This window comes from Pygocentrus nattereri, chromosome 20 (genome assembly GCF_015220715.1).
Source record: "Pygocentrus nattereri isolate fPygNat1 chromosome 20, fPygNat1.pri, whole genome shotgun sequence".
NCBI classification, from domain to species: Eukaryota; Metazoa; Chordata; class Actinopteri; order Characiformes; family Serrasalmidae; genus Pygocentrus; species Pygocentrus nattereri.
This window is the reverse complement of record NC_051230.1, coordinates 18,156,154-18,182,393: the sequence shown is the minus strand read 5'-3', so window position 1 is coordinate 18,182,393 and position 26,240 is coordinate 18,156,154. Positions and strand designations below refer to the sequence as shown.

Below are 26,240 nucleotides of genomic sequence, written 5' to 3'. Positions count from 1 at the left end.
TGTGCAGAAATGTGTTCTCTGTGACTGCACATAGAATGTTTTTTGGGATTTGTTGTGTGGCCAGAGTTCAAAGCAGCATTTAAGATGTGCTCTTGGGGGTCATGGTAGTGTTAGTGGTAGTAGAATCTCCATTTGTGAAGAGGGGAAGGTGCTGTTTCTGAGTCTAGTTGTCCGTGTATGTATGACCCTGCAGCATTTGCAAAAAGGTAGGAGAGCAAATATGCAAGGGGAAGGGTGGCTTGGATCTTTCTGGAGAGAGCAGCTGTGGTAAATGTTCTTAATTGCTAGTAATAGAAACCCAAAGATGTTCTGGGTAGTCAGAGCAACAGGTCAGAATGCCTTCAGAAGTTAACCGGTCGATATCACTACCAGTGCGCTCCTTAGAAAGTAAAGGGGTGTCCTTTTCCATGAAGAGGTGTTGAGGAACACTAAGGAACTTTAAGGTGGAGACACATTCCACTGCATCTTCATTAATGCAGATGTGGGAACGTGCCCTGCACTAAATTCCTGATGTTCATGCTAAGTTTTTGTGATTTTCCTGTTTCTTTGTTTGAGAATGTGGTGGTTGGCAAAGCACCACTGTCCCAAGGTTGGCACTTCCTATTTACAGGCACTCTCTGTGTAAATTAAAAGTCAGCCCTGTAAATGATGGTGCTGGAGTTGTATACGGGTGGGTATACAGTTGTTGAAAAATAAGAAAAGTAGTGGGCTGAATATGCAGCCTTGTGGTACGCCAGTGTTTTGAGTGAAGGAACAGTGGGTACCCAGCCTGTCAGCCCAACATTGTTTAGGAAGTTAAAGATCCAATTACAGAGTGGTGTGTTGAGGCTTAAGTTGTGCAATCTGAAAGCCAGCTTGTTTGGAACAATGATGTTCAATGCTGGGCAATAATGTGTATTGATGCTCTGCCTATGTTAGGGCTTGTTGCAAGTAATCAAGATAGCATCTTCAGTTGGCCTACTTGCTCTGCAGGAAAACTTGCATTCCTTCAAGGTGGGGAAATCGTTGGTTTATTGTGAGCCAAGACCACACTGGATGATGCAGCTGGGTGGTAGTCATTTAGGCTTTTGATAGTTTTGGTATGAGAATAATGGTTGACTAGGACATTTATGGACTTCAGCCTAAATGAATGGTTAAGGATGTTAGTGAAGACCGCTAAGTTGGTCAGGAAAGTTGGACGTGAGTTCATCAAACATACTTAATTTCTGCAGTTTGGAAGGTAAGCAGTTGGTAAGCAACATTAAATTAATCTCTTGACGCCCTCTATTGGTTAGTCTTTGGAAGTGGCGCCCCAAGAATACTTCATGCTCTAGTACATCTTTTTGAAAGAAATGTGTGCTTTTTGTCAAAAGTTTATCTTCATAATTAATGATTTTTGCTGTCCAGAAAATGTGTAAATGTCATGAGGCCAATTACTGTGAATATACAGATTACTATTGTACTGGTCATTGCATGCTATACACACATATCACAAAATAATCAAAAAACAAGCAAAGATTGGTCAAAGAGTTCACTTAAATTTATTAAAAGCCAAGTCAAACATTAGAATACTGAAACGGCAAAGTTTTTTTACTACTTTTTTCGTTCCATTTTGTACAAATCACAGTGGTTCAAAAAGTATTACAAAGGATTCATTAAAACGTTTTTTTTGCAACAGCAGCAAAAACATTCGGATTGTTGTTTTTCTTTTTTTTTTTAAAAAAAAGCCCTTAATGTGTCATGTGTGCTCTTTTTTGTATATTTTTTTGTTTCAGAATATTAATGGTAATTCTCAAAAACAAATACAAACTTAAAAAGCTTACCAAGATTAACACAAAGTGCATAATGTTATAATAGTCATGTATTAACAGAAAAAAGGGAGAAGGGTCAAATCACAGCCTTTTAGGCAGTTGCTAACCATTCTCTAACATTGAGATGGCCTTGAGACAGAGGGCCTCACCATATGCGAAAATGGACAATGCTCTTTGCAGTTTTGTGATGTGTTGTAATTGGCATGAGAAATAAGGCTAATTCCTCAAAAAGTGAGAGTGGTTACCAGAGTACATCAGTTATGCTTGTATTAGTTTTGCATATTGTTAATCTTTATGGTAGATCTTGTAAGAAAAGGCTGGCTCTGTCTCAGGAGTTCACTGGCTAGGAAACACAAGCAGGACTTAAGTGGTTTTTAAGAAGCGTCTAATTTTGCTAAATGTGGAAGAAAGCTTTGGGGGGATTAGAAAAAAAAAAATTTTTTTTTTGTGTTCAAAAGCAAAAATCACAAGCAATCCTCTTGAAAAATCTAAATCAAACGAGAGTTTGAGGCTGTTAGAATCTGTGGGGAGGAAAAAATCTGGGATCTCATTATGCAAAGTCAAAGGACGTGGCAGCACAAGAGGAAGCCAGTCTTTGCACTTCCAGCTTCTGTGCATCAACAACTGAAATGTTACCATAACATGAAGCCTAAATTCATTTGTGCATAATGCATTGTATATGTGACTTTCAATAACACTTTACTGTAATGTTCATAAGCTTGTCTTCACAACAGACATAAACCTACATTAACATTGGTGAAGGTTTATTCCAACAGGCATCATTTGTAAAGGTTGCTCTTGTCAACTTTGATGTAAAGTTATTTTCCTTTTTGGGATGAAGTGACATAGCAGGTTACAACACCTTTATAGCTTAGTGTATATTACAGTGACATAATGCTGACGATGTGACATTACAATATTATACAACATTACAATATTTATCCTTATCATAATAAGTTACATCACAATATGTGACTATGCATTTCTGAGCATATTGTGGATATTGAAGTACTTCTCAACTGCATGTTTGATTACAAAGAGAGCATAAATAGTCCTACTTAATTGGATTTAGTTCTGCACAATATGTAAAATGTTTAGAACAAATCTTTCATTTAAATATTTGGATGTTAACGCTTTGTACTTTTTAGATGTAGAACTACTTTGTCTGTTCCAACTTACTAAAACGTGTATCATGTAAAGTTCTTGAAATATAGAGAAAGTACATTTTCCCCATGCTGACCTTATGACACAGCTTTATTACTATAAATAATGAAATGAAATGAAACTCACTTGAGGGCCACAGAAAATGTCCACTTTTTTTGTTCAAGCACTACAATGTCACATGACACAGATGTTATCTAAACCTGAAATAATCAAACCTTTTTGCCAAATGATGCCTACTGTAATAAGTGTTTATAAATGTTTTTGTAGGTCGGTGTAAGTCATGAAGTAAAGTGTTACCAGATTTTCTGGGTAACAGCACAAGGAAAAACTCTGCTAGATTTTCCTATGGCTGGCCTGCAGAGGGCAACAGCGCCCTTGGACAGAGTATACTGTCAGGTGGGTGTGCGAGTGTCCCACAGATCCACCTCTCCCACAGTCAAACCAGCATGATCACAGCTCTCACCCTAAGCATGGTTTCCACTCAGCTCAGCAAAACAAAGAGAGAGCAGGAACCGTTCCATTTAAAGAGGCGCAAAGACAAGAATGCAGCATAAAGACAAAACAGTAGGCTTTGCTACATAATGTCCACAGGCACTGACAGTAGAAGGAGGAATACAGTGGTCAGCTGCCTGATTTAAGTGTATGTGTCTGCTTTACAATTATCCAAAACCTAAAGGCATTTGTAAGAGGCCCCTCTTGAGAAAGGCAACAGGAGATTTTTTTTTCCTTTAAAAATCAAAGGCACAGGTAATTCCAGGAGAGAACAGCTCTTGAGTTTTCTATTTTAGCTGACAAACTACTGAGCCCTATGGAACATTAGTACTGTAACCTGTGGAGGACAAAGGAGGAAAAAAAAGATATATAACCAAGGACATGAAAAAAAACAAAAAGTGTATAACTGGTCCTTGGGGTTTTTGCCCCAAATGTAACACTCATTTGACATGTTCATACTGTACATAGGCTCATGACAGAATAATTATTTAATGACAAAGTGCATACCCGATTCGTAATACAAACTTTACTCAGGAACGCATGCAACCGTGTTTCGCGACCATTCCTCGTGCACATTTCTTTTGTAAACGTGCATCTCTCACCAATTCCACAATGTAAGATTCAAGGCAATCACTTCTAAATCGCATCTTTAGTTCTTCTTTTCCACAATTTGGGCCAAAGTGCATAGGTAGTTTTAGTAATTATACTGTGAACAAGGGCCAGTCAGTTGTTAGTGCTGTTAGTGCTATTGAACAAGTCTCCAAACAATGCACCTCAAATCTTACACCTTTACCTAAACCAACAACATAAATTACCCATCTAACAATAACAACACAATCCACATCCCCTAAATCCAACGTTAGCAAAGGCATAACAATAAAGCATGTGGTTACTATACAAAGACCTTGGACCCTTCGTCCATGGACACTGAGCACTACATGAAGCTGAAAAATATTTTTAAAAAGTCCACCATTGTACAGAAGAAAAGTCACACGATGCTACAAAATGTCATTTGTTTTTAAAAAGGCTGAAATTTAGAAACAGTCAATGCCATGCACATCAAAGGCAGACCCAATCAGAGAGGAAATGTGCAAGGGCATACAAGAAGAAGAAGAAGAAGAAACAAAAAGAAAGCAAATATCAAAGTGCTGTCTAGCCCAAAACCACCAAGGCAACACAGCACTCCATCTCCAAAAACTACAGCATCCTGGGGGCTAACACCATAGATTTGTCTGTGAGAGCTACTCAGTTTTACTTTGCAGTTTGAAAAGCTTCATCTTTGACATTATTAGAGGCACCGATAGCAATTTAGCTAAGAAAATGTTAGCTAGTATTTTATTCTCTGCAGAAAAACTCTGCATTGTAACATTAAATCTAGAATGCCAACAACTTTCTTCTAAAATGTACCACTACATGTATCGACTGCCACCTGCAAAATTTGTAGCACTGAGGCATTAGGTAATTCACCCTCAATTTCCAGTCATAACGGCCATTAAATAAATACAAGTTACTCATTTTTCAGGATATAAAATACAATAAAAAGAGGATAAACAAGGGGAAAGCCAAAGAAAAATAATAAGGGGAAAAATATCCATAAAAACTGGAGTTTAAAAAGTGATGAAAAAAGATTTAGAAAAAATATTTTCCTAAAAATGAGAGACTTGGTAGACCATCAGAACTGACACCATTAGATAAACAGTTTAGAGAGAGACAAAAAAGAAGCTCCACTCTTGCTTGAGATCTGAAAAAATTCAAAGGTGTTTTTGCACATTCCTGCACTCTGAGAAGACAACTCAATGCTGAGTCTGAAAGGATATGCAGCTGTCGAGAAGCTTTTATTGAGAAAATGAAACGGACAAAAAAGAACATTCACTAATTGAAAAAGAAACTAGTGGTGTCCTTCGAACAGAGTCCAAACCTCCACATCAATGAATGAGTTTGAGATTATTGGGCCATGAGAAGCAGAAAATGCAACCAACTTCAAGAATGAACTTGATAAATCTTCTTGCAGAGCTCTCTGAAAAGCTGAATGCAAGGCTCCTGAAAAGAACTGAAGCTGTAATAAAGAGTGGCACATCACTCAAAATATTGTTGTTATATTTAGTGGTCATGTATATTTTTCTGTTAAATGTTTTCTGCTTTTTTCTGATACAATAAAATAAATAACGTATTTAATAGCCGTTTTGACTGTAAATGAAATAATTGAAGAGTGGTCTCTTGACTTTTACACAGTGCTGTTTTCAGATGAACAAGAACCCCCTTACTGACATCTGTTGTTTCCAGAAAAATCCTTTAGTCAAAATCAAAGCCTAACCGTTTTAGCACCAGGCTGCAGATCTTTCTTTTTTTGTTCCTTCTTTCCAAAGATCAGCCTCATTCGCACCTGGGCCCAGTGAGATTCTCTCACGCATCTATTTCAGTAGCTGTTGATGATTTCAACATGTCCCCAGAGAGGAGAAAGCCTTTCTGCATCATGTCTTCTGCTAGCTGCCACAGACACCTGGGTGCAGCCTTGAGGGAGTGAAAAAATCAGAAAGCCAGAAATAGAGGAAGGTGCCACAAAAAAAAGTTCACCCAACATTTTGCTACGTTCACGATCACTTCTAAAATTCCCAGAAATAACTTTCTTGCGAAACGCTACCATATCATGCCTCATTAGGAATGTAGCATGTAGCACCTTGCTCAACACAGCCCAAGCAGAAGAATAACTCCAAAAACACAAAGAGGCTCTATGCTAAATTAGAGTAGGAAAATAAAAACATTCTGTCACAGGCACTCACTCTCTTGATCAGAAAGGCAACTGAAAAAACACCCCTTTCAGACGATTAGCTCGGAAGGTAGAAACCAAAAGAATGTGTTTGACAAGTGCTCATTGAGCGAAAAATGCACTTTCCAATGGGGAACCAAGTGGAGAGATATATCTACAGTTAGCTATGTTACATTATATAATACCACTTCAGCAGAACAGATTAGCTACTACCACAAATCCTACCTTCCATTTTGCTACAAGCCTTTCAACTGAAAGCCATAAAGCTTCTTGGAAAAAAGAGACATGTCCTTAGCTCATGAACAGTCAGGAACGTTGTTCACTTAAGATTGTCACATGGGGAAAAAGGAAAGGATATATAAGACAAGTAGTAAGAGAGAAACAACTATCAGGAGAAAAGAACTGGGTTGTATGAATACTGTCACTGTGGTGGTTAGTTATCCTGAGCACCATTTTTCTCTGCATGAAGTGGAAAGTGAGGCTCCGGCTGTGTGGCCTTACACTGCAGCTTTGTGAATCAAATGACACAGCAAATGAACTGAATTTTGCGCTACTCCATGTTCATCCCTCTATCCATTTTTCCTTTGTCTATCTGCAGAGGTAGAAGACAAAACTGAAGATAGCCAACATTGTTCTTAGCAAGGGGAAGGGTGGCGGGGGGTACGAAAAACATCACAGCTTAGTTTTTGGTTATCAGGCAGGTATTAGAAGTAAGAGTAATTAAAACCAGGCCAGAAAACATCTTTGAAAGGATTCTCAAGTGGAAAGGTGAAAGAGATCAGGAAAAAGGCAAGAATTGCAGCTTAATTTACCTGCTGTTTGTATAGTTACTAATGTGTTCCACAGAGGGGTAAACTCGGGAAGCAAAAGTGCCCCTAGTGGCTTGGAGATGTAAAGGCAAGTAAATTGAAAAAAACCTTGCTAGTGGTCAAAAACTAATTCTGATTCATAAATAAAACTTCACTGACATTTGTGATTGTTAATACTTCAGTGGCAGTGTTACAAAAAGCCCTAGATTCAAATCTCACTTGCCGTGAAGTTTCTTCTGTTCTGCTTTAGTGTATTTTGGTGAGGTGTTTTCATCATCTGAACAAGCCCGAGTTGTCTCTCTTTGGTGCTTTGTCAGAGCCTTCTTGGGTGAATGACCTGAGCTATGCACCACTTGTTTATTTAGTGTTCTGTTTCTGCCCCTGGCCTACTTCATTAACAAGTCCTAGCAACAAGGATTCTTGAGTGGAGTTTCCCCACATAGTGCCTCAATGGAAAACAAAAAACAATTGGCATGGAGAGCCAAAACAGGGCTATGGAAGATCCAAAAACGAAGAATATAGAATATAGGCAAAAGTGGTTCTGTACTGAGGCAAAAATCACGAACCACAGGATTTACCTTTCTGGTTTGAAGAATAACCAAATCCCTGCCGCTGTTTTAGTTGTTAGGTGCATTCAAAGCGTAAGGTATTTTGCAGCTCTCGTATGCATTGGACATGGTTGTTTTTGTTTCCCCCCAGATACAGGTTTCACTGAAGAAGCTCATTGCAACAGTACCATGCACTTTACATACTTGGGCGCCAGCGCCTAGGCCTGGTGCTGGGTGAGAATGTGTTTGAGAATGTGTTTAGTAGTTCTTGTATAACAATAACAGTCTTAGGAATTGAAGGCAGATCATTGCCATGAAGACATTCCCTACAGGGTGCTGTGGTGAGGCCTCCAACCTTGCTGAATTAGCACAGTGAATCACGCAACACAAAAAGTGAGAAAGAGCCTACGCTTTCTCTCAACCTTCTCTCCTTTCACAGACATGCTGCAGGCTCTTGAGGAGGCCACAGCTTTTTTTGCCCTAGGCCTGTTTAAAAGCCTGGCTCAAAGAGGGAAATTAGAAGCTCTGAGGCAAAGCAGTCCCAGGCTAACTTCCAGCAGCCAGGACGCACACACTGGACACAGGACACGGGGCTCCCCAGATTCGGCTGCATGCCTCAGGGCCGAGAAGGGGCGAGGGATTTGGGGTGGGAGCTGTTGGTCAGGGGCGCACTTTCAGGAGATGTGAGGCGCCGAGGATGACGGGTGTCTCCAGAAACACCAGCCCCGTTTGATGTGCTGCTTGCGCAGGATCTCCTCCTCACGCTCACGCTCTTTCTTTGAGCGGTTGTAGCGGTCCTCCTCCTTCAGGAACCAGACAGGCGGCCAGCGCTGCTTCTCAAAGTGCTTCTGGTTCTCTGTAGGAGAAATGGGAGAAGATACTCAGACGACTGGATGGGAAAAAGTTGGAGTTAGAGACAGAAACAGTAGTGTGCAAATGTCAGGGACCACACTTTCATTTCTTTTATGTCCAGCCAAAATGGCCATTAAGTCATTTATCTTTCAGAGTAGGAAAAAAAAGCAGGAAACATATTCATTCAAATATCATTCAAACTTTTTCAGTCTTAAGTGTGTTCATGCTTTATTACACCTTCCATTTCTTCAGGAGACTTGCTTTCTATTCCTCAAAGAAATATGCAGTGATATTTTTCTGCACTTCTCAAGTTTAGTCTTAGAAGCCTTTTCTGATTCTTTAATAATTTCTGAAGTCTGGTTTTGGAAAATCTTGTTTATTTAGTTATTTGCTTTTGACTTTCTCCTTCCTTATGCAAGGGGACTATCTAACATCTAATCTCAAGGCAGCTAAGGTGTGTTTGGGCAGTTGCTTGTGAGAACATTAGAGTCTCTCTGGAGGCTAACAATGTGAGTGATACTTTGGAGAACAGCTGTTGTTGGTAAGACACAGTTATAACTCATTGGATTTAAAACTAAAAGCATGGGAAAGCTACAGGTTCACAAAAGAGTGGACAAATTAAATACTGATGATTTAATATTATTTTATTTGATATGTTGAAGGATTTTGTGTATTTTTTCATTAAATATAAAATAGTTTTTTGTTTTTGTCTGACACTAAAAAATGAATAACTTGTACTTACTGGCGGTTCTGACTGGCAAATAAACAAACAAAAGGGTGGTCTCTGACCTTTGCATGGCAGCGCATAAAAGAAAGGCAAAGAGCCTTTGGAGGACAAGTACTTGAAGATAAGTATTTGATATGGTTAAGAATTAACATTCCCTGGATGACAAACAGCAAATATTAGATGTACCTGGTGACATGGCCTTCATGTCTTTGGGGAACTTGCGACAGATACTGTTGTAGTTGGTACAAATGTGGTGCAGGCACCAGGCTGAGAGCTGTTTGGCATTGTGGAACTATAGAACATACACAGAAAAGAAGATGAAGTGGAGTTGGCACAAGGCATCAAATGGCGATTTTCAACAATGGAGCTCATTTGAAAGGCAACGACTGATCATCCTTTGAACTGGAATTAGAGTGAGCTATGAATAAATGCTAATTCAGGGGATTAATGTGTTCTCTTTGTTACCTAGCTACTTCAGTATTTAAATCAGTATGTTTAACAGAATAACAGGCCTTTCTACTCTGAATAAAGTCTGTTTTGCCATAGACCTAAATTAAATAGATTACCTGAGCCATCTCTAGGTAAGCCAGCACCTGTCCATCAATGTCTGCTCCTTTAACCGCCCACTGCAACAGTTCTTCAACAGCATGTTGCTCTGTGGACCACCATGATTCAGTGTTAATATGTAAGCCTTAAAGCTTAAAACAACATAGAATGACAGTTTACATTAACAGACTGAAGTTAGTCATACATCTAATGAAAATTAGCATTATAAACATCTCATGCTGTAATGGGATAAATCAGTATGAACAAATGCTTAGAGGAGAAAACCACTAATATTTCAAAATGTATGCTTGTTGTTAAGATAACTCCAGAGGGGTTTGGCACAAAATGTGCCATTGTAGATAAATGTAAGTCAGAATTGTTTACAACAGTATTGATAAGAACCACACCTGAAACACTTAATGAGAGGTACATTTAGAGTGTTCTAAAGCAAAATAGTACCCCAAAAAACTTTTACCATTATCAACATACTCAGAAAACACAGGTTGGTACTCATATTTGCATTGTATTTGTACACTGATCAGGCATAACATTATGACCACCTCCTTGTTTCTATGCTCATTGTCCATTTTATCAGCTCCACTTAATATATAGGTGCACTTTGTAGTTCTACAATTACAGACTGTAGTCCATCGGTTTCTCTGCATACTTTATCAACCTTTTACCCTGTTCTTCTATGGTCACAACCTCCATGGACCCTCAAAGAGCAGGTACTATTTGGGTGGAGGATCATTCTCAGCACTACAGTAGCACTGACGTGGTGGTGGTGTGTTAGTATGTATTGCGCTGGTCTGAGTGGATCAGACAGAGTTTTTAAACACCTCAGTGTCATTGCTGGACTGAGAATATTCCACCAACCAAAAATATCCAGCCAACAGCGTCCTGTGACCACTGATGAAGGACTAGAGGATGACCAACATAAACTGTGCAGCAGCAGGTGAGCTATCGTCTCTGACTCTGACAAGGTGAACTGACAAGGTAGAAGTGTCCTGACTACTGAAGAACAGGGTAAAAGGTTGATAAAGTATGCAGAGAAACAGATGGACTACAGTCTGTAATTGTAGAGCAACAAAGTGCACCTATATAATAAGTGGAGCTGATAAAATGGACAATGAGTGTAGGAACAAGGTGGTGGTCATAATATTATGCCTTATTGGTTGTGTAGATACTTTTTGACTTAGATTTTTTGTAGTCTCTTCCCACTGTAATTAGCATTACTTTTACTTATATAGATTCTCTGTACAGTGTCCTGTAATGAGTTTCACACTTAACAAGTATATTGAATCTTACCTAATTTGTTGGTCAGACAACATGAATGGACAACAGTAATTACAATTAAATATTAGGAGAGTTTATTTCTTGCCTCTCTTCGTTGATAAAGTGTGTAATAGTAGTTTGCTATAGCCTTTATAGCTGCCATACAAACTAGCTAGATTTTTAGATATTTGACTTATAACCAGAATACCTGTGAGAGCCACAAGACGGGGCAGGCAGAGACGGTTGGCTAATATTATGAGGTCCATAGGCTCCAGCTCAGGGCAGGGAGTCAGCAAGCCACAGTAAAGGTATTCCAGCACGGCTCTCATGCAAGCAGTACTGGTGTTAGGTATGGACACCTGAAGATCAGACAGAAAGAAATCTACTGTTACTCAAATGCTCAAATCTGCAGACAAGGTTCAGCAGAACAATAGGAGAAAAGCAGACACTGTGAATGCATGAAAGAAATCCTTGGGAAGAGACTTCATAAGCAGTGCTGCTGGATGTTTATTCATAGCTCAGCTCCAGGATACGGAAACTTGAGAGGCAGATTGATCCAGTGATGAAGCAATCTGCTTTCCACCTCTCCCCTATCGAGGCCTGCGTGGTCCTGGCACCAGCCCATAAGAGAGGGCCTTCATGTGCACTCTGTTGGACTTGAAATAGGTGGGCAAACGGTCATAGGGGCTGTTAGGGGAAGTATAAGTGATGGAAAGGACTCGCACAGGAAAAAACCTGGGGAGAGGGCAGGGAGGGCGAGGGCCAGTGGCCTCCGCAAGTGGTCTTTTATCCTTCAAGAGATAAAAGCACTGCGTGAAACCATTGGCGCTCTCAACTCAAAGCTCTGGACAAATAACCATGTGGGCTTGTCGCTATGGGAGACCTGGCCTCTGCGTACATGAGCGCCAACATGACAGCCCACAAGACAGATAGCGCTGTCAGATAGTAGCATAGAACACTGCGCAATACAGAGCTTGCCCACATTGCAGCTACTCTTTCGGAAGGGGAAAACAAGTGAATCTGGATTAAACTGGTGAGATCTGCAGGCCCCCCTTGAAACCACATGACATCATCTGCCCATATCTTTATCGCATTCATTCCCAAAACCACATAGCCCAAAGGTCAAAGGGAGGAGGGCTTTTTTTCCGGTGCTCTTGCTTTTGGCTTGAAGGAGAGTGCAAACAAAGGCACGCTTATTCCGCCAGCTCCAAGTAACGGCCAAGGAATTAAGAGGGAGCTTTTAGCGGGGACAAAAAGAGTGCCGGGCCTGCAGATCCAACTGCGGCAATCTTCTCTTCATGCTGTCGCTTTTCCTCAAGCCCAACAGTGGCTTCTCTGTGAATAAGAGCAGGACGCAGAGGGTTTAATTGCCTCTGGCAGTGCCTCTGCCTGAGGACCAAGAGCTTCCCAGCAGTCCGGGGACCAGAAACACTTAAGCATCCTTTACTTCTGCTGGCACCACAATGACAACCACTGGCTTGCCAAACAAGGCATCAGCATCATTACGCCTCTGGAACTGTTCTGCATCAAAGACTTTATAAATGACTGGACCCGCTCCAAATACCATAAATAACTCAGATTCTATTATCTTATTTGTCGAAAACAAATGTGAAAGAAATATTGTACAGCTCACATTGATACCTCTGACATGTGGAAACATTAAAAGGGCATCCTGACCAAAATTAAAAATGGAACCATTACTACATCTGTTGTTAACATAGCTACTCCTCTCCTGCCACAGGATTCTATAGAGGAAGATTTTTTGGTTTACAGACCATGAAAATCCCCTTCTGATGATCTTAAATGTGGGAGGAAGCCACAGGGACGGCTTCTTGAAATGTTTTCTTTTTCTTTATCTTAGAATCTAATATGACATTTCTATTTATTAGTGCCTGTGCTAGCAGTCAGGATATTTTTGTCCCTGTGGTTGTATGATATATATATGTATGTGATACATGCTGGGTATTGTAGTGAGTAGACACAAAATGACACACAATCATGAAATCATAAACCGATGAGGCTGAGGGAGGCAATGCTGCACTACAGAACACTATAGAACATGAAATCAAATGATCATTTTCAGCTGGAATGCCTCTTTAAGGAACAGCTCTTTAAGCCAACTGGCTCAGGTATAGTACTTATAAATCCAAATATCTGAACGTGGCTTGCACAAAAGTAGACTGGGTTAAATTCCAATGGTCTGAGAGGGCAAGTTGGCATAACGACTCAGGGGTCCTTCTGAAGCCTCAGGGGTGTCCCACACCTGCCTGACTCTGGACCAATTAGCAGAATGTCAGTCTGACTGCGACCTCTAATTGGACTAAAGGGCAGAGTTAAGATGTAAACCAGGAACACAGCTGGTAGCTTCCTGTCAAAGATGTAACACCATGATATGGAAATACTTTAAAAGGATAATGATGTATGCAACCTCTTGAGCTTTGACCTATAAGCTGTGATAGCTATTAACAGAACATTTAACATAGTACCCAGTGCCATATTTATTACTGAAGGTTTGACCTGGAAACCCATTGGTTTGCATGGACTCAATGGGTGTTACAAATTTTGTTTCAGGCCTGAGCGAAATGTAACAGAAGAAAAAAAGAACAAGAATCAAAAATTAAACAGCAGAATGAAGAAATCAAGTCAAAAGGGATAGTTAAAACAATGAAAAAAACTAGATTGCCTACATTGCATACAGTCTACCCACAGTCTACATCATATATAGAAATCATATTCTTCTTGACCACCATCTTTTTATTCACTTCATCTGACAGGTTCTCACAGCTGAGCTTCCTCTCATGCTAATCAACTATGCTGTCACATGCATGCTGTTTCCGAGAAGCATTTCAACGCCTGAGCATCGGCCGTATGTTCACAGCGCAAGCAGTCACACAAAGTGTAACCAACAGAAAGAGATACACAAGCTCTACATTTAATCAGAAATTGCCTGGCACTTACTAAAGTAGCCTTAGATATCATTTATCATAACAGCAGCACTGGCCTCAGATGCACCACCCACAGAGATAGAGACTGCTTTGAATTCATTGCTTTTGCGATGTCATGAAGCATTCAGAAATACCTATCTGTTCAGTCTACAGTAATTTAGCCCCGTCCATTCATGCTGAAGTTAAAAGGAGTGTTTCAGCCTAGTGTTTCATAAACGCAATACAACAGTACAGTGCATATTTCATAACAGCCTATATGGTAAAATCTGATGATTTAGAGCAACATAAAATGACTAAAAAAGACTACTAAATCATAACATTTTAACTTTTGCTTTAACTGTTCATTTTACCTACGGATTCTCAAGCATGTGGGAAATGAGCTGGAACTAAAACTGTTGTTCTGATGTAATGCTGATTTGTTGTGGCAGCCAATCAGAAGAGAGGTCATTTAAATATATTTGTCTTAATGGCACATTGACAAAAACAGCTTGTTTAATTCTAAGAGATAAAGCGTGGTTGGAAAATGGTCAAGTAAAACTGAATTATGACAGTACATAAACCCACATGAACATGCGCAGACCTCAAGGTGTAATGATACAATTCAAAAGAAATAAAGTATACGGGCAATTTAAAAGGCATTCAACTGTTTTTTGAAGCCTTTAGAAGTGATATCCTCACGTTTACTGGTGCTGACGTAATTCTCAAATATAATCAACTATATTTGAATCATATTTAGTTCTGCATCACAGTCACTGCCTTGAGAATCAGTCACCATGACTTGCTCCAGCCTGCACTTATGTTTCCAGTGTTGCCAAAAATGAAATAAGAGAGGACTTATAAATAGCTAAGAAAGGAGAAGTGGCACAGATGTGCCAGGGTGTTGTGAGGTCATTAAATATAGCTCAGTCCAGTGTGAAAAGCACGTGTTGCCCAACACAGCTGCACTTCAAAAATCCTAGCACATTTCTGCATAGAACTAGAACAGTAACACAGCCTGGGATTGTTGATATCACAAAGAAGGCACACTGTGCCGATTATAAACTGTTTTTCTATTCCATTTTGAGACCACTTGAGTGCACCTTTTGTCTGAGCTCCATTTATTGGTGACTACTGTTGAACTAAGTGGTGCTTCTAAATAGTTGCAGCTCTTTAGGCCTCTGAGCGGCAATATGTCCAGTTACACAACTGCGCTATGCTTACCACACAGACAGCGACAAGGCCTAGATCTATTCAAACCAATTCTAAAAATAGTGCTTCATTCGCTGCAGCCAGTTGCCACACTGGCTTGTGCCAGACAGACAGTGTGAGGCTCAAAGTAAGTCCTGCTGAGTGTCTACGTCTGGTTTCACGTCACTGTTATTGACTAGTGTGCAGTCCATCCCAGAGATGTGAATAAAAGCAGTTATTTGTCAGAGTGCCTGGCTAAACACAGCGCTAAAAGAGAGCCCGCCTGAAGAGCCAACAAAGGTTAAAAAAAACAACTTAAACAGCTAGTCCTATTTGAATTGACAGATTTATCATTTGAGTTGATTAGAGATGGAACTAAGCTGGTAGAACCCCTGCAGTAGCCTATCATTGTACTTTTTAACTATTTTGTCAAATTTTTGTCAAAGGTTTTTGGTCCTATCATCATGAACATGGTAGTTTTGAGCCCCTTGGTTCTTATGTAGAGTATGTTTAATACGGGTTGGTGGTGTTTACTTAATATACATGCTTGTGTCTAGCACCCCCTTTCATGACTACATTCCACAGACCACAGAAAGAAACATATTTTAAGATCTTAGCAATTCAGTTGGTGTGTGCACTCATAAGTCTATGAGTATCAATTACTTTACAATGCCATTGAATAGCTCAGCCAATCAGATTGCTGATCCATAAATAGCCATTTTAACCAATTAACTGTCGGATCCTAATAGTCCATCACTGGCCATGACATTTTTTCAAAATTTGCATCTAATAGTTCATAAAGCTTTCTCAAAGACTAATTGCCTGGTAATAACTGGAGGTAGGCTAAAACATTATAAATTGTACAGCTATTGCAGGGGCGCCCAATCCTGGTCCTGGAGATCTACCAGCTTAGTTCCACCTCTAATCAAACACACCTGCTCCAAATAATGAAGGCCTTCAGACGTATCTGAATATGAGAGCCAGGTGTGTTTGATCTGAACTCTCCAGTGTGGTAGATCTCCAGGACCAGGATTGAGAGCAGCCATTGGCTACTGAACGTTGTGTATTCTACAGTGAGAAAGTTATTTTTCAACTTGACTAATTTAAATATATTCAATATTTAACATATTTCAATTTCATTCATGGATCAAACATTTGTCAAATGGCACAAGGTTCTTCTGTTCTCTACCACCTTGCACTGCTCTTTAGGTGTAATCCCAGCCAATGCTGTAAGAATAAAAAAGCAGCCAGCATCTTATTTCTTGCACAAGCTCTTGGTCTCATTGTAAGGTAAGCTCTCTGTAATGCCTGTAATGCTATACATGGCGATCCTATTCTCTTGCCGTTCAATGGGTCAGGATGCCTCAAGATCCTCCACCATCTCATTCGGGCTGGTCTGGTCCTGGGGCCCTGCCCTTGAGGAGTTCATCTTTCTAGAATTCGAGCTGACAGCTGGTTGTCCAAGGAAACAGGAGAGCATGTGCTGGGAATACTGACCTGGATAGAGTATGTGCATGTGAGACGCTTCAGAACAGAATACAGTGAAACCTTACCTGACTAATAGTTTTAAATTAAAAAATCATGATGCTAAATTCATGAGAGATCATTTTCATATGTGGGCAATGCTGATCTGTATCGAGCCTGTCGAGGCCAAGCTGAATGTGATATGCAAGCCGTATATGTTACTAGAGGTCACTGCTTCCAATATAGGAAAAACAATGACTGAAAAGGCCATTATAGAGCTAACTTTAGCCATTACACAACATTATGGCCTAGGCCTAGCTGCATGCCTCACATAGAATATGGCTCATTTCCAAAAAAAAAGGTTCAGGGAGGAAGTGAGTTGTGTTGTTATAGCTCAGGAAACAACAGTGCATGCAGACTTCCTGTTAACGTAGTCTCAACGATGCACCAGACAAAAACACATGAAGGTCATATTGAGGCCACCTCATAGAGTTTGAGGTCCTGTTATTATGGTGCCTTGCTTTCTGTAAATACAGTATTCATATCTAATCAAGATGTGTAGTCACACAGAATGGATAAATTACATTATTGTTTTGAAAACTGAAAACAAAAAAGACAGCTTGAAGTCTTTTTGAAGTGATAAAACATCACGTCACTAAGCAAAAACGTGCCAATGTGGATTGTGGACATTCTGTTAACTTATGCGCCCTTGTTTTTAGTTTCATACACTTCACTTTCAGCTCCAGGGGTACCATTTCCCAGCTCTAGTCTCATTAGTAGGTTGTTCAACATTAATTGTGAAAACATAAACTCAGAATCATAGATCAAACTGGACTGTGAATCTATCCATATTAATCCTATCTAACTTCTACTTTTCTAACACACAGGCTACTACTACATATGCTTATCATGACTTCAGCCAAAATAAACATATGGCTGGAGCTGGAGATGTAATCTTTTGTAGCACTGGCGTTAAAAGAAGTAGAACAAAAAAATGATCAGCAATTGGTGTTTTTTTTTGTTGACTTAGTAACGTATGCTGCATCTGCAGATGTGAGCTAAAACTACAGCTAACTGGTACAACACTGGATGCTGATGAGGACTTGTTGTCATACACAAGGTACGTTCTTCTCAATGGACAATGTGCCAACATGTTAGTTTGTTGGAGAAACATATTTCCACTGTTTCTGGACCTAGCTAACATCAGACAAAGTAATTAGCACAGTTACTTTGGGAGTGGCGAAGTAGCAACATATACTTCACAAATACAAGCAAAAGCATAATATTTCATTGTGCTATTAAAACATAAAGTTAGTGTTTATGAATGTTTAGTCTTAATATTGTCTTCATCTGCCTTAACTGAAATGGAGTACTAATACTGGCACCTTAAACAGTTAACTGAGCAATCAAGTACCTATGCAAATCCCTGGTCAAAATAAATGTCACCTGACTTAAGATGTTATTTCAAGATCAATGTTGGTAAATACAAACTTTGATAAATGATGGCTATTGGAATAAGTGTTTATAAATGTATATAAATGTTTATGATAGTCATAAGGGGCTTATGTAGGTGTCATGTAATCTAATGAACCTTGTTTTACAGTAAAGTGTCACATGATCCTACATGGTGAGGAAAAGACTGAATCCACTTCCTCTCATGCTACAGCACCTCTAAAAACCTCAGCTCCGTTCGGAGACCATGCACAATACTCATCATCACCACTATAGCTAGACTTGACTTCGTATTCCATCAGCTCATGGAGAAAACTGAGTAGCCCCTGCTGAGTGGCACTCCGTGGCAAATTATGTTTCCTAGAAGCACCTGGCCAGAAGGCACAAGGCTCAGCTAAAACTGAACATAAGCAGAGATTGCACCAATGCATCACTAGAATTTTTTTCATATGTGAGTTTCCAGCTATTTTCATTCTCCTCATTTTCTTTGAGTCATTATACAGAGAGGCCATAAACTGAGCAATGGTAGTGACACAGCCTACAAAAGGAAATGGGTTCTCTAAAGATACCACAGAAAGAGGACAAGGCAGGTTTTTTGCTATGTGTGTTAATAATAGTGAAATCCACAGTCTCATGCAACAGTGCCTTTGAATGCTTCTGATCAGGGACCACAATCCACTGGCAACGCAATCCTCCAGAGAATTCTATACTCCCTGAAGGCCTGCTACAACTTCAATCATAGCGCTGCTCCTTAACGCTCTCAGCAGTGCTTCTAGACCTCCAAGACAGACAAGTTCAGACACGATCCAGACACTTTTCATTCCTCCTCTCAAAAACTCAGACTTTCAGGAACACAGACATAAAGCAGATATCTCTCAGTGAGAAGCTGACTGCGTGTGTGCGCTGGTGTTCATGTTCCCACTGGCCTGTGATCTCTTCTTGCTCATTCCGAACTGTTTTGCAGGGCTTACGAGCCCAAGTGCTCTCCTCAGAGGGCTGCTAAGTCCAGCAGGCTGGATCACTCATCCATATGGATGTGATGGTCTCCCGCTGCTGGAACTGCAATGTGGGTCAGGTTGCCGTGGTGGCGGCCTAGTTTTGACTACCTGTGCCAGTTCTCATAGAGCCTCTGGGAATGCTGATCCAGGATCAGGATGGCCTTGGCAAATCAGTGGTTTTACTGAAATGTTCAATCAAATTCAAGCTACGAAAACTTTGGTGGTTGATGGTTGAAATCAATCTGGTCAAATTTCTATGGATGTTAAATACAGGGACATTTAGAGCTGTTTTGTAGACAAGGATTAATCATAGTTTTGGACTAAGTTGCAATGCAAATGGCATTTTAGCACTAAAAATCCTATGTAGTCTAGGCTTGGGCTTAATCTGGGTTAGGGAAATTGGCCCTTAATGGCAGTTTACATCTGAAAATCCCAGATTTTCTACATCCTAAAGCTTATCATTCAGAAACTAGAAGTAAAACAAAGCAAACTGGTGGAATTTGAACCTGGAAGTGTGAACCTGACAAGTCCTGGCCATTTAAGTGGCCAAGTCCACTGATGTTTGCTTAGCTTTTGTAGCAGCTGACAATAATTTACTGAGTCATGATGTATAGAAATCTACCATTGATATGAAACATAATGATAAATCCTGTTTATGCCTTTACTTACTTCCTCAATGTAGCTCTCCATGAAAGACCCACGGAACATGGCCGCCATCCAGTCACAGCTAGAGATGAGCAGAGGCTTGTGGGCAGGCAGGTACCCATCGTCCAGTTGGAACACCACATCTAAAACCAGTCGGAAAAGAGCACACAGCTTGGCGTGTGTCACAGAGTCGGGGCTACAGAAGGGGGAAGACAAACAGACAAACACAGAGAGACAGACGGAGAGACAAATAGACAGACAAACAAATAATAAATAGACAGATAGACAGGGCTTATAAGAAGACAGAAACAGTGAGGAAGGGCCCGGTAACTGGGGTGAATAAGAAGAAAGTAAGTTTGTAAGAGTGGCCCAATCTCAGCAGAAACCTCAATCTAATCAAAAAGAAACCTCAGTCTAATCTTAAAGAACACAGACTAAACTAATTTTCATTACAAATTTAGTATAATTATTCCTGTTTATCTGGATTTTATGCAGTGCACTTTGCAAAACACTGAATAAAAAAATCAGCTGTTGTAGGTTTATTATTATTATTATTATTGTTATTATTATTGTTGTTGTTGTTGTTGTTGTTGTTGTAGTTGTTGTAGTACAGGGTGGGCCATTTATATGGCTACAACCAAATAAAATGGGAATGGTTGGTGATATTAACTTCCTGTTTGTGGCACATTAGTTTATGGGAGGGGGAAAACTTTTCAAGGTGGGTGGTGACCATGGCGGCCGTTTTGAAGTCGGTCATTTTGGATCCAACTCTAGTTTTTTCAATGGGAAGAGCGTCGTGTGACACATCAAACTTATTGAGAATTTCACAGGAAAAACAATGGTGTGCTTGGTTTTAACGTTATTCTTTCATGAGTTATTTACAAGTTTCTGACCACTTATTTTTAAAATGTGTTCAAAGTGCTGCCCATTGTGCCCAATCCACTTTCCAGGAAACTGCTCATCTAGGAATGCTCGGACCTGACACCCATAATGTGGTAGTGCACCATCTTGCTGGAAAAACTCAGGGAACGTGCCAGCTTCCAAAGTGCATTGATCATCGTGGGCCAGTTGAATGGCCTCCAAGGTCTCCCGATCTGACCCCCTTAGACTTTTATCTTTGGGGTCATCTGAAGGCAGTTGTCTATGCTGTGAAGATACGAGATGTGCAGCACCTGAAACTACGGATACTGGAAGCCTGTGCTAGCATTTCTTCTGCAGTGTTGCTATCAGTGTGTGAAGAGTGGGAGAAGAGGGCTGCATTGATAATCCAACACAATGGGCAGCACTTTGAACACATTTTATAAGTGGTCAGAAACTTGTAAATAACTCATGAAAGAATAAAGTTACGTTAAAACCAAGCACACCATTGTTTTTCCTGTGAAATTCTCAGTAAGTCTGACGTCACACGACGCTCTTCCCATTGAAAAAACTAGAGTTGGATCCAAAATGACCGACTTCAAAATGGCCACCATGGTCACCACCCACCTTGAAAAGTTTTCCCCCTCCCAAATACTAATGTGCCACAAACAGGAAGTTAATATCACCAACCATTCCCAATTTATTTGGGTGTATCCATATAAATGGCCCACCCTGTATTTTCATATGTGGCACTACAGGTTCTGTCAGTTCCAATTTCCAAATCACAGAATAAAATATTAGAATGCAAATCATGTATCACGCAAATATCTTGAATACTGTGATATTATAATCATATCACCCACCACTAACCAGAGTCCAACTGATACATCAACTAATACTGATGAGCTATTTCTTCTGGTATTTGCAACAATATAGCTTATAATATGGCTTTTTTGGGTGCAACATTACTGGTAATTAAAATATCTCTAGCCTATCCTTTGCAATATGACGTTATATAGACATTATCAATGTTATGTAAAAAATATAAATACATAAAAAAAATTCTATGAAAAGAATGAAGCAAAAAATAAGAAAAATAGCAGGCAATTAACAGAAAAAAAAATCTAAAATAATTCTGGATATCTCTGCCCCCAGTAGTACAATATATGTTACTATAATCTAACTACTATTCAAGACTGAGGGGTTTCTGTGATTTATTTATATGATATAATTGAAAACTGAAAATAATATCCTTCAGGAAAATTATAATATTGGAGTAAAAAAAATCTAAAATCTCTCTCTCTCTCTCTCTCTCTATATATATATATATATATATATATAGAGAGAGAGAGAGAGAGAGAGAGAGAGAGAGAGAGAGACAATGTTATTCGTTACCAAATGTTTTTGCCTCTTATAAGCAGTATCGCTATCTGTCACTAATTTTCACATCAGTTGGATCCTAGTAAGTATAGGCAGGTTTCACTCCATCCTGATGTACAAAGCTAGACTTCAAACAACAACTGTTAGGTAACTGGTAAAATGCAGTGTCATCTTTTAAAACTATGCCAATTTATCTGAAAAACTGCCATTAAAAAATTGACGTTAATTAAGTAATTTTTTCCAAATAAATAAATAATTATTTCTTGAAAAACAAACGCTCTGACCACTAACTCTCCAAAACATAATACGTTGAATTTGGTTGTTCTATGTAGCCAAAAATTCTAAACGCTAAATGATAACTAATTCACAATGAAATGCACCAAACTAAACAAGCACTCCCAGACCACTTTGGGGGTGCTTATTTAGTTTACCACTAACCTACTTTTGAGCCATCATTGTGTTCTCTCTTTCTGGTGCCCTTCCAATCAAAGTTTCCATTAGCCACCATTGACAGTGTTCAGTTTCTAAAGTGAAAAAGGAGGAAGCATCTCTAGAAGAAAGACTATGAAAGGTTAGTAATAGCACTTGTAATATAGAAGAAAATGGCACAGTGACAGAAAAAGCTGGGTGATTAGTCATTTCTACAAATAGCATGCACACAAAACACGAGACATGACCACCACAAACATTAAGCAATTTGTCACAAGACAAAAACACATGTACACGGATCACACATGGATCAGACATATTCACATGACAAATAAAATAACCTCTCACAATGTACTAGAACAAAAGCTTCATTTTATGGAAAAGAGAGGAACAGAACAGAGTAAAAAGACATTACCAGCAACCCTGCATTATAAGCAGTTCTATTCAAATTCCATATAATATAGGAACTGGAAATAGAACTGCAAGTTCCACACGTGAACTTATTTTGCATATAATGCACTTATTAACTAGGATGAAAATGACACCGAACCTCCAATCCACACACTGCAGTGCTTCATGATTGTAGGCTACTGGAAGATAGTATGACATAAACTCAGTTACAGTATATAACTGCTGTTTATGTAGCTTAACTCCTCCTACCATGACGGGCAGTAACATCCATAATAACAGCAGGCAAGCACTGAATTAAGTAGGTGGATTAATGAGACTGGAGAAACATTGGTTGCCTACCAGCGAAAGTGCCCTTACACAGGCACTCTTTGATGCGGTTGGCCCGGCGCACATGGAAGGCTTTGGTGATTTCCTGGTTCATGAAGCTCTCACGGTTCAGCACGTTGGCCACCATCATGCGCAGATCAAACACTTCCAACAGTTCGGCAATGGTGGCGACCTGCATCAGGTCACTCCGGCCCTCGTCCAGATGACCTGTGTACAGGTACTGCAGCACGGCCTGAGCAAAAAAGAAAGAGCACTGCTATCAAATGTAAAACTATTCACTTTAAAACGCAACAAACTAGACAAGCACGCCCAGGCGTAGGCCTTCTGATCCAAAGCGACAGACCAGTCAAACTTTAACCAAACTACAATTGTATTTGCCCTAATAGTCTGGTTAGGGTTGTTTAACTTTGCTGGATAACACTCAGAGGGACGGCCATATTAAATTTACTTATTTAAATAAGACAGATACAGACAGGCTAAAAAACAGGGATGCACCAATATGGAAATACTGATACAGATGATACATAAAACAGGGTTGTTTTTGTACCAAAATCACAATTTTTATTGTAGCCTATGTAATCAACGTTGCCTTAAGTTTTAAATGGGAAAGCTTAACCCGATAACTTGGAGCTGTAGATGAGTGAGACCAAACAGAAGCAACCAGACATGCTGTGAACATAAAAATGAGACAACTAAGTGTCAGTCTGGTGCACATTTAGCATTCAAGCCTCAAGCCTCAAAAATCTTCTCAGCTGGTCTTCTCAGCAGCACCCCCCTCCTCCCCCTCCCCCAAAAATAAAAAAGTAAACAGGCTTGTGGTTATTTGCACAAAACATCATCAGTGAATTGTGGTCTTGAGTTTACTCTTTTACCTTAAGTGAGCTGCAGGGAAATGTTTAAGTGAACTGAGTTTGAAACCCAACATTTAGTTAAGTTTCAGAACTAAAAATTATATACAACTTAATGCCAACTATTCTTGTTTGACTTTATGCATTCAGTTTGATACAAAAAGTTTTTCCATTATTGTGTAAAATTAAAATGTAGTAGGAATTCAGTCAGCAAATTAAAAGCATACTTCAAAGCCCATCTCCTTTCTTGTGTGTCCAAACAGACCACATGGATTCAGCCTTACTGCAGCACAGCAGGCTAAGACCCCTCTCCCCTACTTTAAGAAAATGTATGATCTACCATCTGATCACTTTTAAAAATGTCCCTCTTCACCAGAAAGCTTGTAATTAGATTTTTTGCTAATTATGGGTTTTACATAATACTGGGTTTGTCTTCCAGTTATCTTTCCCAGAACTGACCACACTCTACTCCTTTACTCATTCTACTCTTTCATCATGTAGTACAAATATATACAACCACACAATTCAAGTCTTTATCCAGAATACAGTACCGTGCAGAAGACTTATAAAGCATATAAGCACATTATTTAAAACCATTTATATCATGAAAAAGTGTGTTGGTTTTTGTGGAAACACCATATATCATGAGAATAAATGCATAGAAACACAATTGCAGTAAAAACGTAACCACATTTCTTCTTTTAAATAAATAAGTTGATATCTTGCGATTGGGTCCAGATTTATCTTCAACACCCCCAGCCATAACAGAGACTTGTTAAATTCCTGGATGACCTGGATGATGACTACAAATAATACCTAATTGCTTGCATTATTGTTATTTGCATTTATTCTAATATTAGTGTTTTTCTAAGGTTTTTTCTAAAATTTTTACACCACACTGCGTATTGTAGTTTTGGCATTAAATTTGCACCCCTTTGCTAGCACTCTTTTTCACGGAAAGTAAATTAAAGAAACTGAACCTCCTTTCTGCACTTGATCAGCTTCCACAAATAAAACAAGCACAGAAATGCAACATTTTTACTCTTTTCTCTAAACTTTGTTAAATGTGGTCTGATTTAGTGTCTGCTGTTTGTCTTTGAAGTTTAAAGTAGCAGTTCACACTGCTCATTCTGAGTCTATTAATCTTAAGGTGGAGGACAGCTGTGTTTGTTGGATGAGCATGCTATGTTCTTTTGTATGTCAGTTCAGGAGTGTGATCTGTTCTGACTGATATCAGATATATTGGCCACATTAAGAAGGTAATGGGACACTTTTTCCTTCAGTCTGCATACAACCCGAAGTAATAAGAAAGATTCATTTGTGGGCAAAGCATGGACATGTAAATTATCCAACTATCACCTAAGTCAACTTAGGTTTATTTAAGCAGAACAAAAAAAAGCACTGTGGCCCTTCAGAACTGGAAATGTAACACACTAACTACTGAGTTCCTGAGTTCAATGTGTACTCACCCGGAAAGATGCCTCCTGAATGAGTTCATCCATGGAAACGACCGTCATGAGTCTTGGCCGACCAGTTACTGGATCATCCACTCTTTCTAGGTACACACCAAGGAACCCCCGGCCCCATCCCAGAAGGGCGCGACCGGCTCCCAGGGGACCCATGGTGCATTGGCTCCTGGCCGGCAGGGCATTATCACTTTGGGAAGTCCTCAGTGAGCCCTGTTCCAGCAGGAGTGGTCTCTTGGGACCCCTGGTGCCTCCCTCACCATCTTTATCGATGTCCAGGCTCTTGGTGCGTCCTGCTTGCTCTTTGGCTCCTATTCGACTTTGCTCCTCTTCCTCGCTCCCCTCCAGGGTGTCCTCTCCATCTTTATCCTCCTCAGCATCTCCGAGGTCCATAGTGAACAGGTCATAGAACTTGGAGCAGGAAGTAGCCAGATAGACCTTATGAGCGAAAACACGAGTGGCACCACCCTGAAGGAGGAAAAGCACATCTGCACACAGGGGCTGGCAGAACAGAGAGTCGGGGCCTTCTCCATCCATGGGCGGGGGATCAGGGATGCCCACTACAGGCCGAGGCGGTCTGGGGGGCAGAAAGGGGGCCTGGAGGAGAGGGCGCTGGACTTTCTTTAAATGAGATTTCCAGAACTGGAGGTGGCGGCGGGAAATGAGGGCAGCGCGGATGGCATTGTCGAAGACGTCCTTGACGCCAAACTGAGCGACAATACTAGTCTCGTAGTAGGGCACGCCCAGTTCTTTAGCCACCTCATGGCCTCGCTCTGGTGGAAGTATGTCTGTGGGTTTTATGGGTCTGAAGGAGAGAGCAAAATATTTTATGAATGGCAAAATCCAATGCATCACAACAAATGCTCAAATGCTAACACTA

General features: G+C 40.0%; 1 protein-coding gene across 5 annotated transcripts in view; it reads right to left on the bottom strand.

The window, feature by feature from the left end:
* Positions 1-1,497: 1,497 nt before the first annotated feature.
* rhobtb4 (Rho related BTB domain containing 4) overlaps positions 1,498-26,240 on the bottom strand; it is a 67,414-nt gene continuing 42,671 nt past the window's right edge. For 4 of the 5 annotated variants that reach the window (XM_017695546.2, XM_017695547.2, XM_037531336.1 and 1 more), the window contains 7 exons: positions 25,364-26,165; positions 23,059-23,278; positions 19,666-19,784; positions 11,179-11,329; positions 9,716-9,804; positions 9,336-9,441; positions 8,245-8,426 (listed from right to left, as the gene is read on the bottom strand). In XM_017695546.2, coding sequence (XP_017551035.1) covers positions 8,245-8,426; positions 9,336-9,441; positions 9,716-9,804; positions 11,179-11,329; positions 19,666-19,784; positions 23,059-23,278; positions 25,364-26,165 — 1,669 coding nt within the window. Of the gene's footprint in view, positions 8,427-9,335; positions 9,442-9,715; positions 9,805-11,178; positions 11,330-19,665; positions 19,785-23,058; positions 23,279-25,363; positions 26,166-26,240 lie in introns of all 5 variants that reach the window. The other variant, XM_017695545.2, reaches the window with a different exon arrangement.